The sequence below is a fragment of the Cuculus canorus genome, chromosome 1, assembly GCF_017976375.1.
Source record: "Cuculus canorus isolate bCucCan1 chromosome 1, bCucCan1.pri, whole genome shotgun sequence".
NCBI classification, from domain to species: Eukaryota; Metazoa; Chordata; class Aves; order Cuculiformes; family Cuculidae; genus Cuculus; species Cuculus canorus.
This window is the reverse complement of record NC_071401.1, coordinates 67,118,705-67,132,107: the sequence shown is the minus strand read 5'-3', so window position 1 is coordinate 67,132,107 and position 13,403 is coordinate 67,118,705. Positions and strand designations below refer to the sequence as shown.

The window sequence follows — 13,403 nt, the reverse complement described above, 5'->3', positions numbered from 1 at the left end:
CTATCTTGCTTAATTTGCTAAATGTAGTTGAAAAGCTGTGAGTGTTTGATGCAGTTGGGGTTTCTAAGTGGTAATTGCTCTGTGGGTTGCATCAACATCCATGTATTAGAGAAGTGGAACTGTGTGAAGGAGATTGGGTTTTACTTCTGCATTTGTTTTGCTTGAAAGATTCTGTAAAAGCTTTTTTTTGTGTGTATGTGTGCGTGTGTTTGGAGCGAAATCTTTGTAAGTATATTTAAAAAGGGAAATATAACATTATGTAACAGCCAAAAGGGTCTTTGAAGCACAGAAGAATCACCTCCTTTATTAACCTTGCTCTGTTTACCCTGGTAAAGCTTCTAAAATATAATGGCTGGAGAAGTCTTTGTAGCATTAAATACACCAGTTCCCTGAAGAAAATAAACTCCACCACAAAAAGTAATCTTTTCCCTTGTATAACAGTATAAACATGAGAGCTTACTAGAAATATTTTAGGAAAGACACAATCATAACACATTGCATATTCATTCTTTTTTGTTATTTAATCTCTTCTTACACACAGTCTGCATATTTGTTATCAGATTTTCTGTTTAAGTATCTCTGCTTCTTATCTTATATATCCTATCTACTCTGTACCTTTCCAAAGTTGGATGGATTTACTTGATGCTCGCAATCTGGACTGCAGTTTTCAATATACAATTCATAGAGTAGCCAACGGGGTACAGTGGATCCTTCACATGAATAGAAATTATCAGCTATCCTTTAAAACAAGACCATTGATTGGTTTACGTCAGAATTAGAACTGTTAGCTTGTGACTGTAATAGCTCACCAGGTTTACAGTGTACTCTGTAATAGTTACCCTGCTTTTAGAGAAGAACTGAATCTTTTATGCATTTTACACTTTCAAGCATAGAAACTTTTACATTAACCTGTATTCCAAAGGAAAAAAAAATAGACATCTTATATGCATATATATTCTATGTTTGGTTTGAACTTTTTACATTCTACTTTCCTAGCTTCCAGAGTGGAAGAAAGGCTATGTGGGACTCTGCTAATAAATTAACTAGATCTCATAGTTTTTAATAAAAAAATACAACTTAATAATATGATTGTAACATCAACCCCAACACACAGAATATTAACATCTCTCTAACAGGATGCAACTTTAATCTTCCAATTGTAGAGGTCTTCATTATACAAAAGATAATATGATGAGCACTTTTCCATCTAAAATGGCCAGTATGATATTTTGGAATAGCGAGTGTACAAACTATGAAGGACCAAATTCTGTTCTCATACAACCTCACCAATTTTAGCACAAGTTTAATAGGAAGAGAATTTTGGTTTACAGTTACTAGGTAACAGAATTGCCAGGACTGAAACTGGTTTAGGTGTTTAAATACTCACCCTTTGGCCAAACCCCTTACTAATCCTACTTATCAGAATGGTCATAGTCAAGTAAAGGCCACTATTTGTATGAATAAGGTAAGGAAGATGTAAACTTAGTTACTTATCAGCCCGAAGTAATACCTTCACCAGAAAAAAAAAGCCCTTTAATTATGAGATAATGCCAATGGTTTCCATGTCAGAAGATAACAGCCTCCTGCAGCACAAAGACAGGAGCAAAGCTGGAGCAAAGAAGCCAAGAGAGTAATTTTCAAAGCATGAGACACTGATTGTGTGACATTGTTTTCTTACTGTGACTCTGTTTCCGTTACACCAAATGATTTATACATGTTTAATTAATTTATTAAATGAATGGTAGTGCAGCCTAGTGCCGCTTACTCACTATGTCTTTACTGATAATTGATTTGGTTGGGGAAGCAGAGTTTCTGTAATCACCAGGTGAGATAAACCAGCTGGATTTTAAATCAGCATCCTCTGTTTTATTAGTAGACCGATTTCAGGTGACTCAGTATTTATCTTTCTGCATTAGATCTGTTGGCAGCAGATAGTGGATAAGGTCTTCAGTGAATTGGGTTGCTAGAACAAACTGAGCAAGACTGTGATAGCTGTGAAGTCTGGTGATGTCTACCTCAGCTTTTATTCACAGCCTTTCTCCAGGGAAGAAGGCTGACTGCCTTCCCCAGGTTTCCCTCTCCTAAGCAAAAGGTCCCCAAATGCCTCACTTTTAACTCCTCAGAGCCCAAGAGGTTGGCTGGCTGCTAATATTCGGGGCTGAGCTTTGCTGGGCTGCCTGCCAGCTCCTCACCACGTCCAGCTCCACCACACCACAGCAAAGGCTTCATGGCTAGACATGAGACAGAACCTGCACCAAACACTGAAGATGTTGTGCTGAATGGGGTATTTCCTGCCATGCGGCTGAAAGGTATTACAATTTATTCTAGATAAGAGTTCTGACTGAGCTTTTCCTCCCAGCAGGCAGAAATGCTTGTTTCTTCTAGAGCAACCATCTCAAAACTCTTCGTAATTGAGCAGTCCCAGAGGAGATAAGCCTAAATCCAAATTCATCCTTAATATAACACCACAAGAGTCATTGGAAGTGCAGCAGAAATTAATTCAGTTACTGATTTCTGCTAAGAGTTTTGCCTCAGCATTTAACTATTTAGTGACAAAATATTTTAGACTTTCATTTCATGAATTTACCCTCTATTAAACTGCCAGCCTTTTTCAAATAACTAGTCAAACACATTCTCAGTGCTGGCACATAATACAAAAATAGTGCCTGTCAGAATAAAAACCAAAAACAAAACAAAAAAAAAAAACCCAAAAAGCACAGTGCTCATTTTCTAGTCGGTTAGCCCTGAGTTTCTCCAAATCTGTGTTTATGGCATTCATAGAAACAAAACTGTTAATAAAGACAACAAAATCAAAAGGAAAGAGTGGTAAAGGAGGAAGATGGATGTTAAAGAAAAAGCACGTAGGAAAGGACCTCCTTCATTTATCTACTGCTTTCTACCCACAGTTTCCTTTGGGATTGTTATCTGATCAGATCTAGGACATCTGCGGACTCCAGGTTTTTGGGGTTCGCCACCTGTTATATGGGAACCATTGGTAGCCAGGTCATTAAACCTGTTTGCAAGTCTGCTATTAAATCATTTCTGGACCAAAATCTGTTTTACTGTTGTTCAATGCACTGATCATAAAATGAAGTGGAATATTTTAAAAATTTCAAAACATGAAAAGGTCACTCAGAAGGTTGATGAAAAAACTCCCTCGGTTCATCGTTTCAAGGACTGTTTATGGTTCGGTGTTATGCAGTGCCTCCAGCTTGTTGGGTGACCTTGTATGAATGTCTTCCTTCAGTCCTTTTAAAATGGGAATAACGATATCTATATCACAGCAAAAGCACAAACTAAGTTTTGCTGCTCAGATATGAGAGATACTGAGAAAGAGAATAAAAATATTGCTGTCAAGTTAGAAGTTCGGTTGTGTGCTTCATTACTGTTTCACACAAATTTTCAACACTGTTTACTAGCTGGACTCAGCTGTGCTTAGGGAAAGAATGAAAGAAACGGTTTTCTCATTCACTGTCACACAGATGCCTCCTTCTCAAAGGACAAGAAAGTGACGGTGACAAGACAACCTCACTCCACCACAGAAAGTATCTCACTGATGAGTTCCACCATTACCTTCACTTCAAGGAAACATAACCTTGGAGAACATCAGCCACTCAGCATCATTATGAATGCCAGTGAGCCACTGGTTGTGCAGCCTCACAGCCACCTATGGCACGTTGTAAAAGCATGCCAGACACAAGTAGTCCAGCCAAGGACGGTCCTTGCCATCTGCACCGCAGCATCACATCCACTCTGGTAGCCAGATTGTGGGTAGGCTGAGACAAAATCCCATTTCCCCTATGCCAAACCACCTCCAAGGTCTGCAGCAGGAGGTGGATTTTCAGTGTAATTTCCCTGCTTTCATGGCATCATTCAGGCACCACCGTGGTGATGTGGCCTTGACAGCAAACCAGATTTTCATCTTACAAAGCTGCGATAAGGGTTACAAGCGGGGTCCCTGCCCTCCCTGCAGAAAACCCCACCGGGCGGGAGGCGAGAGGTGGGAGATTGAGGGGATTGAGACACGAACTCCTGAAATTGTATCGTGAAAAACTCCCCACAGGAGATCCCAGCCTGGCCACCTTCCCCCTCCCGGGCTCCCCCCGACGGCTGTGTCCCCTCCGGCACGCACCAGCTGGTGATGGAGGACTCCTGGAGGGATGCCGAGGCGCTGCCCTTGGCCATGCCGGCGGCGGCGGGGCCGTTGGGTACCAGCGGCCGCCCGCGAGCCGCCGCCGTTTGAGCACCCCGGGGCTCCGGCTCCCCCGGTCCCTCCTCCCCGGCTCCCCATCCACCATCCCGGCCCCGCAGCCCCGCCGGGGGATGAGGCTTTTCCTCGCCTTACGGGCACGCTTCCCGCTGCCACCCTGGAGGGGTGCCCCGGGGAGCGCCCGGGCGATGGGGATGCTCGGGGATGCTCAGGGATGCTCGGGGCACTCTCGGGGCTCCGCTCCAAACCCCAGCCGCCCCTGGCACCTATGGGTTTTATAGGCAACGGCGGTGAGGGAAAGAATTCTATGGAAATCAGGAGGCGTGGATGAACAACTGCGCGGCAATCCGTTTCAATGCGCTGTCTTAATTGGTTTTGCACACCTTTAAAACGTTATTTTCAGAGGTTTCTGCAAGAAGGCCATAAACTCCCCTAATTGTTTATTTTTTCTTGATAGAGACAGATGAAAGGGCTGTCTGCTCCACTGAAACCCTGTAAGCACTTTTCCATTGCAAGTAGCCATTATGCAAAATGAGCTTTGCTGCCGTGTGACTGGGTGGAAGTAAATTATGTATGGCTGGAACGTCTAAAAGCTTCCTGGTGGATGGCATTGGGTTACATCAGAGCTCAGCTTCTCAGAAACTCCCATGGCTTCCTCGTGTTAATTAGCTGCTGGAAACCCACATATGACACAGACCGGCTTGCTTGCTTTGTTATGACAAGATGACCAAAGCCTGTGTGTCTGTAGACAGCAATACTAAAGGTGGGGGGAAGGGGACCAGGAGAGAAGAATCTGTGGTGGACGGCTGCTGGTTTTCTAGTCTTTCTATGTAGCTTGCTTTTGAGAAGCAGTGCATGCAGATGTCATGTATAATACATGTTGGTTTTAATCTGTAAAGCCTCCCGCTGTGTTGAGAAGCCCATGGGAAAACACTATTCATTCACAAGGACCCAAACGAAAGCCTTGAAAATGTTGTCTGCTAAAACACAGGTTAGTATACACACCGTAATCAGTAGAATCTGACGTCAATGATTTGCTATGAGATATTCAGCTTACACAGCAAATACTTCTACCAGTACTGTAAAGTGAGAGCTTTCCTAAGGTAGTTTAAAACAGCTGCCATAATAACCAGCACCAGTGATACTGCAGCAACTGCAGCAACCCTAAGACTTGATTTTGTCATGTAAGTGCTTACAGAGCTTCTGGAATGGGTTTTGCAGCAGATGCTGAAGACTGTGCTGCCCCTGTGAGTCTGCAGCCATGCCCATGCCTCGCACGGTGGCTGCTGATTCGGATGTGCCTGTCCCCGTTACAGTCATAGCAGTGCCTCTCCCTTAATGTACCTGGGAAAGCAGAAGCCTCATCAATTTCCAGCAACTGGCTTGCTTACATGTGTCCATGTTGCTTTCACACCTGGTCATAGTTCTCAAGGTTCACAGCCAACAACTGACTTACTCGGACTATCTGAAATCCCACAAAGTTCACGAAGCTCTCTACACCTAAATAGGCCTAAGCAGGAAAAAAAAAAAACTTTAAAATTTATCTAAAACTGAAAAAAAATATACAGACTATTTCTGTAGTGATTAAAAGCAAAGGGAGTCACACAGATCATAAAGTCCCTGGACAACACCTCCTACTCAGAAAAATTTTGACAAAAGAAAGAAAATGCACAAAGAAAGTGTCCACTGCCCAATTTCCAAATCACAATAATGAGTTAGATGTGTCTGTGTGCTGTTCAGATTTTGATGGTATTATTATTTAATTCAGGGGTTTTTCCCTGTTTTTCAGAAAATGTCTTTTTAACCTCTCAAATAAATCTAATACTTTTGCTCAGGCTGAAGGGACGGAGCAAGAAGGGGAGAAGAGAAGGGGGATTCTGATTTTAAATACCAAGCTGCTGGTAGAATTTGATTGAAAACCTGAAATCTGCTTCTTCAGTTTAATCCAGTTAGATAGGACTGAGTGGATGTACACCAGGTCAAGTGGTAGTAAGTCTTTATTCTTGCATAAGCTGAAAGTAGCAAAACTGTTTATTGCTGTCATAGGCAGCCTCTCTGTGCAAAATGAAGGAGTATTGAATCAACAAGCACTTTCAATGAGCAGAATTTTGACCTAAAATTAGGAGTATGGTTGAACTGATTAAAAGGTGTGCTAAAGAAACTCCTTTCCTCTGACTTCCAACTGCAACTAGGGCAAATTTACATTAAAATTTATGGTCACAGACATCTCCAAAATATTGCAATGAGTGTCTTTAGCACCAAACTGCCTATTCAGATTCCTCCCTCTCCTCATCCCCCTGTATTCAAGAGATTCAGATACCTTGTGAACTATTCTTTGCTGTAGAGGTAAATGGACCATCTAGGAGCTATTGCTGGAGACTGCTCTCTTGTAAAGGAACAGTAAAGCACTAGCACCTTCCAACTGCTTAAAATATTTAAAATAAGTGCTTTATAAGATTTTTAAGTATTTAAGCTACAGTTTATATAAAACAGTCATGAAAGCAAGTGAATCCACTACCGCTTCCGCCACTACAAACAGCAATGAAAATATATGACTGCAATTAATTTTATTTTTGCCTAGAGTTGAAAAGGCCTCTATGGTACTTTTTTCATTTATTCTCCTGTAGAAAGAAATGAGTAAAATAGGTCAAAAAGTAAAAACAGAAAACCAAATCCCTCCCTCTCACCTACCAAATCAAGGCTCTGGAGCAATGTACTATAATATCTTCAGTATGAAAAAAGAATTTGGTCAGTGTTGGAATAAGAGTCCTGATAGACAAAAGTAAATATCCTGCTTTGAGAAATCAATTAGTGTAGTTTGTTTACTTGTTTGTTTGATTTGTCTCTACTAGTTGACCTACAGTCACAGAATAGTTCTTTAGATAAAACTTGTATTTGAATTAAAAGCGTGACTTAATAGAGCTTGATAATAAGGTCACACTATTAATCACTGTATGGAGGAAATATTTGAGGGAAAACCAGATTATATGTGTTTATCACCAAAGTATTATATATGCATGCCTGATTTCCTGTATCACTTGGCTAAGATTTCAAAGTTTCATAATGGTTATCCCCAGTTCACTTACATGTCGCTTGGGCATCTGGCGTGAGTTTGCTCCAGAGTTCAAATCCGAGGTTTTTCAAAAGACTATCAGGAATCAGATACTATAAAATAAATAATTCAATAGACGGATACAGCAACATAGTCAACTCTGTGGAGAGAGACTGACTCTGCAGAGAGAGGCTGACATGAACCAAGAAATCCTTGGGTAATTATACCCCTATGGACTATTCATCTGCCCCCTCATGCGATGGTTCAGTCCAGTAGTAATTTTGGGGTCTGGAGTCTTCTCATTCCTCATTGGGTTCCTTTGCTGTCTTTCAGACAAGTTGTTATCTTGTCTTGGTGCAGCTGGTGTTGATGGTCTGTGTCCTTGAAGCCTCTGCATTTTCCTGTTTTTCATTGATTCTGGAGGCCATGTTTTGACTAAACAGGCTGTACACGCAGGGAAAGTTTTTGACTGGAAATTCCCAGCTTGTGACCTAGTGTTTCAGAGCTTCAAGTCCTGCTACTCGTGCTAAGAAAACAGCATACTAAATCACTCACTATTATAACTCTAAATGATTTATTCTATATAAAATCTTTCTCTTATTTAGGCTAAAGAACTAATCTTTGTTACAAAAGGAGAATTGTCTGTTCGTGCAGTCCAACTGCCATCCAGGGAGGATTCAAATGGGGCTTGCCAGCAATCTGCCACCAGTGAAATATCTCGTTGCTTCAAGGAGAACCCTTGAGAGGTGTCCCAGTGCAAGGGCAGACTGCCACACAGCCACACTGGCTGGCAGGCAGAGCTCAAAAAAGGCTCACCTAGGCTGTCATAGGATAAAATGGTTGACTCGTAGTCAAATGGCATATAGTAGAGCTATGCATGAAGGTCCTTACTGGTGTTCACTGTGTTGCTCTGTTCCTTGTGGGTTTCTTAGAGGCATGGCTGTGTGCAGGCCTTTGTGTTCTCTGGAGCCTGAACCAAACTGCTCCTGGTTTGGTTAAAGGAGGGGGAATGGAACACATCATCACACCTACCAGGCACAAAATTGTGACTGTGCAAGGGTTTACTTACTTTTCCTTCCTTACCTGAATAAAGCGGATGATCTGGCATTACCTCGATCTGATCAGTTTACTGTGAACAGAGATCTTCAGACTCACAGCTATCTTTCAAGCTTTAGTTTGACAGAATTCAGAAAACACAAAAGATTATATCTGCTTGTGTCACAACATTTGGAGAAGCAGCAAAGCCAAAACAGGCTTATAACCACGTTCTCCTTGAATATAATGCTTTGACATGGTAGAAAACTCTGTGCCCTTCACAAGCTGCACACTTCAACATGAATGCACATGAGGGGAAGGAAGGCTCCTCTCCTAAGAGAACTTTGTGTATGAAAACTCAGTTCGGCAAAGCATTCCAGCTTGTGTGTAAGACCACTTAATTTCAGCAAAGTATTTAAGAATGCGCTTAACTTTAAGTATGTACTCAGGTGAATCGTTTTGCTGAGATACGGGGATTCGTAGCTGAATTAAGGCATTAAACATTAATGCCAGAGCTGGGAGCACAAAATAGTATGTGAATTGGGATGTGTGAGGACTAGAATGGACTGATTGAAACAAAGTAATCATTGCATGATTAAGATCCCTTGAATGATGTGAAGCTATAGGGAGGCTTAGGGTCTGGTGACTTGAGATGGGGAACAGTCACTGATAACTGCTCCAGTCCTTACAACACCTCAGATCACTGGGTTTTGGAGTGCCTGGCGGGGAGACTGAGTGGAAATCTCTTCCACACAGAGTCTGAAACACTTAAGTCTATGTTGGTGCAATGTAGGGCGGTGTTGGCTACTGATGTCCTTTTGACTAGGATCAAGAAAGAGGGTATCATGACAGCATTTGCAGATATCTCTGTTCTTTCACTGCTTTTGGCCCTGCCACACATGGCAGCAGAGTCTATCTGAGCTGCTGCAATAGTCTCTTGTCTTGAGTGTGAATGCTCTGGTGTGAATGCTTCTCACAGAGCTATGGTGGTTATCGTTCATGCTCGCTGTGCTTGCAGTGCCTCTAGGAAGGTGACCTTGGAGCTCAGGACTGTGGTTTCCATCATGTGCTGATGACACCTGCTCTTTATATTTCTCCCTCTTTAGACCCACCCAGGGTAGCCAAACAATTGATACAGTAACTCATGAAGATGGAAATATGTATAAAAACCTATGGGTCCAGAAGAAACTGAGGTAATACTTGCAGGAAGAATCACACTTGGCAGAAGAAGCTCTGTTTGCTCCTTCACCTCTAAGTATGATTTGATCCTGCTTCCCCCATTCGTTAATTTCGTGCTTTTTGTTTTGTTTCTACATCCTGGATGTACACTGGAGTTAAATTTCTGTTTAACAGGACTATCTGTTATTAATGGCTGTGCTATAAACTCTGAAATAGTGATGCTGGATTTGCATGTTACAGTAATTTAAACAGAAAAAAATATTTTTTTTTCTTTACAATAAAAGCAGTAGCAACTCATACAGAAAGCTTAGTCTACCTCAAAGGCTCGTGGAACAAACAGCAGCTCTGATATTAGCTCCTGATTTGCAGACGACATGCAGATGACCCTTGACTGTATTTGTGCACCAGGAATCGTTTACAGAGTGAATCAATTAGTTTTGAAGGAAGGAATGGCATTAAGGAAAAATTGGTAATATGCTCAAGGTGAAGTCCAGCTACAAAAATTTTGAAAAGAGAGACAATGTCTCCGTCCTCCATCAGAATAAATACAGACTGTACTTTACTGTGAAAAGACATGCTTTCTGTTTTGTGGGGGTTTTTTTTAAGTTAAAAAAGACAAGTAAAAATGTTTCACATAAACAGCAGATTAAACAATTTTCTTGAAGGTGTTTGTTGAAAGCTTCAGCATAAGTTTGACATAATTAGATGAAGACGCAGTTAACAGTTAATCTCCTCTGAGAATGACTTTTACTATAACAAATAAAAATCCTGCCTCAATAGATCTTTGAAGGCAAAGCACGTATTATACGAATGATGTAGTTTTATCTTCCCAGCTTTTTAATGTCTTAGGCCAAAGTGGCACAACAAAGAAATGTTGTGTGCCTATACTTTCAGAGGTGATGTGGTTAAAACTGTATACTGTTATGTAACCGTTCTCCAAATTTCATATTTGCAAGACCGATATTCCTACTATTCTTCTACAAGTCTTGTTTTATCCTTCAGACTCAAAATGTAGCAGGAGATAGCATGATTTCTACCTGCCTTCTAGTTAGATAAATGATATTTTCATTTAATACTTATATCTGAGACTACCAATAAATACAAGAGAGAGAGAGAGAAAACACCCTAAAAGACTTAATAAGCATTACCACACAACCACTTCAGGAACAGGAGAACCTGAATCCCAGGACACATCTGAGTTGTTTAGATCCACCAGGACCCTGCTTTGAGGAGGGAGGTGGACAGCCTCCAGACATCCCTCATAGCCTAATTTATTCCATGATTGCTGCACAGTCTCTTTCTTAATTGCATCTGAAGTATTCGTGATTTGTCTATGTTTGGCTTTTGTTCAAATAAGTAGAACACTCATTTATGTTGCTAGCAGCAGCATCGCTGTAGCTGCAGCAATGTGAAGATGTAGCCAAGACAAATTTTATAAATAGAAGAAGCCTCTTAGGCCAGTTGATGCAGATAGAATAGATACAGATATTGTGAGCCCACACAGATTGTTTTGGATCTGAAGCAAGCAGCAACCACAAAGCTGAATTAAGGTTGGGAACAATTGGTCTGGTAGAATGAAGAGTGTGTTTCTTTTTCCCAGTTTGACAATTTAGATTAGACTGATATGGTTTAGGATGAGATTATATCTTCTGTATTAATATATACTTGCTATTTCCATTGGAATAAATTACAAAATAAACCCTTGTGAAACATTTGATATGAAATCCCCCTTGGAGGAGCTTGAGTGTTTATACTGATTTCATAGCTTTGCATTAACATGAAGGAGCTCTTGGGGGCGTTGGTGTATGAGCAGCCGTGATGGGTTTCTGACATCCTTGATTTGTTGTCCTGATTTGCCACCCTGATCTTGAACTACACTCCATCATTCCTGACACTTAGAAATACATTCCTTACTGCTAAGCATTCCTCAGAGGGCTTACATAAATTATTTCCACCACTGCCAACTTCTTATTTCAACTGTGAGCTATTTGTAACACAGGGCTGGCTCTCTGGTTGGTACGGTTGGAGTTTTTCCTGAGCAAGGACTAGACCTGAGTGAATTCATACCCTAAATATTCATTTGAATTCAAAAGGGAACTTCTATTTAACTGTGTTTGTAATCCTTTCATGTTTATTTCCTATGAATATGTGATCATGAGAGTTTAACTAGAATAACACTTGTCTGTGAGAATTCCCATGTGATGTACTTATGGGAAGCAAACATGTAATTGAAATGGTGGGTCACCAAAAGGCAGTTCAGAATTTTCTATTGTCTTTATTTTGATTACTTATTCAAATTAAATGTTAGAAACCTTGTAGATAAAACAAAGCAAAGCTTGGCAATATTACAGTCAGTGGGACAATTAACATTACATTCTCCTTGTTAATTTAAAAAACAATATGAATATAGATCAAAAGATGCACGGGTCATAAATTAACATCACTAAATTTATTACAGAAGGTACATTCCTGGTTGAAAATTTCAATCTGGGTTTCAGAATTCATTAAAGAGATGATCTGCAGACCTGCAATTATTCACAGAAGTAAGTCATTCACAATTTTATAACGAGCAAATTTCAAACATGAACTACAGATCTACAAGTGATTCAAGGTAAAATTTGCCAAAGAAAATGCTGTGGTAAGATCAGCGTATGTGAGTTAGAGATGCAGGATGTGGTTGCTTAGTTACTAAACTGGAGTCCACCTGGAGTGCTGCTGCACTTCAGAGTATGGAGACGGGTTTTGCCTTTTACTTTTGAATGATATTACTGATGAATGTTAAAATGTGAAAGGCGGAGCCAGGCAACTTTAACAAAAACAACCACTCTGCCCTGGCAGCCTCATTGCAGCTGCAGCCAATGGTAGTGCCATCATCCTTCCATCATGGAAGATAGAAAGATGGGAAGAACAATAGACAAAACTTCATTTTAAGAGGCATTTTGAAGAATGTATCTCATACATTTTCCTCTCAAATGCACTCTTACTGCCCTCAGATACACAATGCACAGTGCTTTGTTATACATTTTAATATTTTCAATGTATCCTTGGATTATTTTATTAATAAAAAATTATCACTTTTTAAAATAAAAAATTATAGGATCATTAACCTGCAGTATTTGAAAATTCTTTTTCCTTTGAAGTTCCATGTTGACTGAAACAAAATCTAAGAAGTTTCTGCAATTTACCAAAATTTATTTATAAAAGAAAATAGACTTTCTACTGCTGTTTTTCAGTTCAGACTTAACAACTTCCAGAAGACGTGAAAATGGCAGAATGCTAAGATGTGAGGATGGCACATCAGACTGATCTTAATAAAATCTTTCTGTGAATGTGAGATGGCTTTTCAGAATTTCTCATGCAAGCAACAGAGGCTCAGCCTTGCAGCATGTTTCAAGCCTGCAGTAATGCTTACTGTTTCCACAAATGGCAACCTTTTTCTTTTGAAAAAAAACCCTGAATCATGTTTGCTGAAATAAAAATGTGGACATCAATATTTAAGAGCAAATGCATACTAGTGATTATTAATTTCTGGTTTGCCAAAATGATTTTTTACACAACTACACTTGTTTACAATGTTGTGAACTTCAATCCATAAAAAAAAATTTGGTTCTAAATTAAAAACTTTTTAAGTGTTGAAACATTTAGAAGGGATTATAACAAACTTCCAGGATACAGTGCAAGATAAGTCACGTCTCTTCATCATCTTTATATTCGTCAACTTTAATGAGTTTAAAATTACAAATGGGGAATCCTAATCTGCTGCACAGAAGCAACTTTTTTTTTCCCAAATGTGCTGAAAAAAAAAGAAAACCTAGTCAACTTTTACGTTATTTTTCACTCTTTTTTCACTCACTTGCTTTTATACTCTTAAGGAATAGAAGCAATCTCTTGCAGATACATGCCTAACAAATGCAGTGCATTCAGATA

The 13,403-nt window shown here is 40.1% G+C and overlaps 1 protein-coding gene across 2 annotated transcripts in view; it reads right to left on the bottom strand.

The window, feature by feature from the left end:
• RFX8 (regulatory factor X8) overlaps positions 1 to 7,441 on the bottom strand; it is a 38,574-nt gene extending 31,133 nt beyond the window's left edge. For both annotated transcript variants that reach the window (XM_054087605.1, XM_054088309.1), the window contains exon 1: positions 7,297 to 7,441. In XM_054087605.1, the coding sequence (XP_053943580.1) occupies positions 7,297 to 7,311 (15 nt within the window). In that variant the 5' untranslated portion in view covers positions 7,312 to 7,441. The remainder of the gene's footprint in view (positions 1 to 7,296) is intronic.
• Positions 7,442 to 13,403: the final 5,962 nt, after the last annotated feature.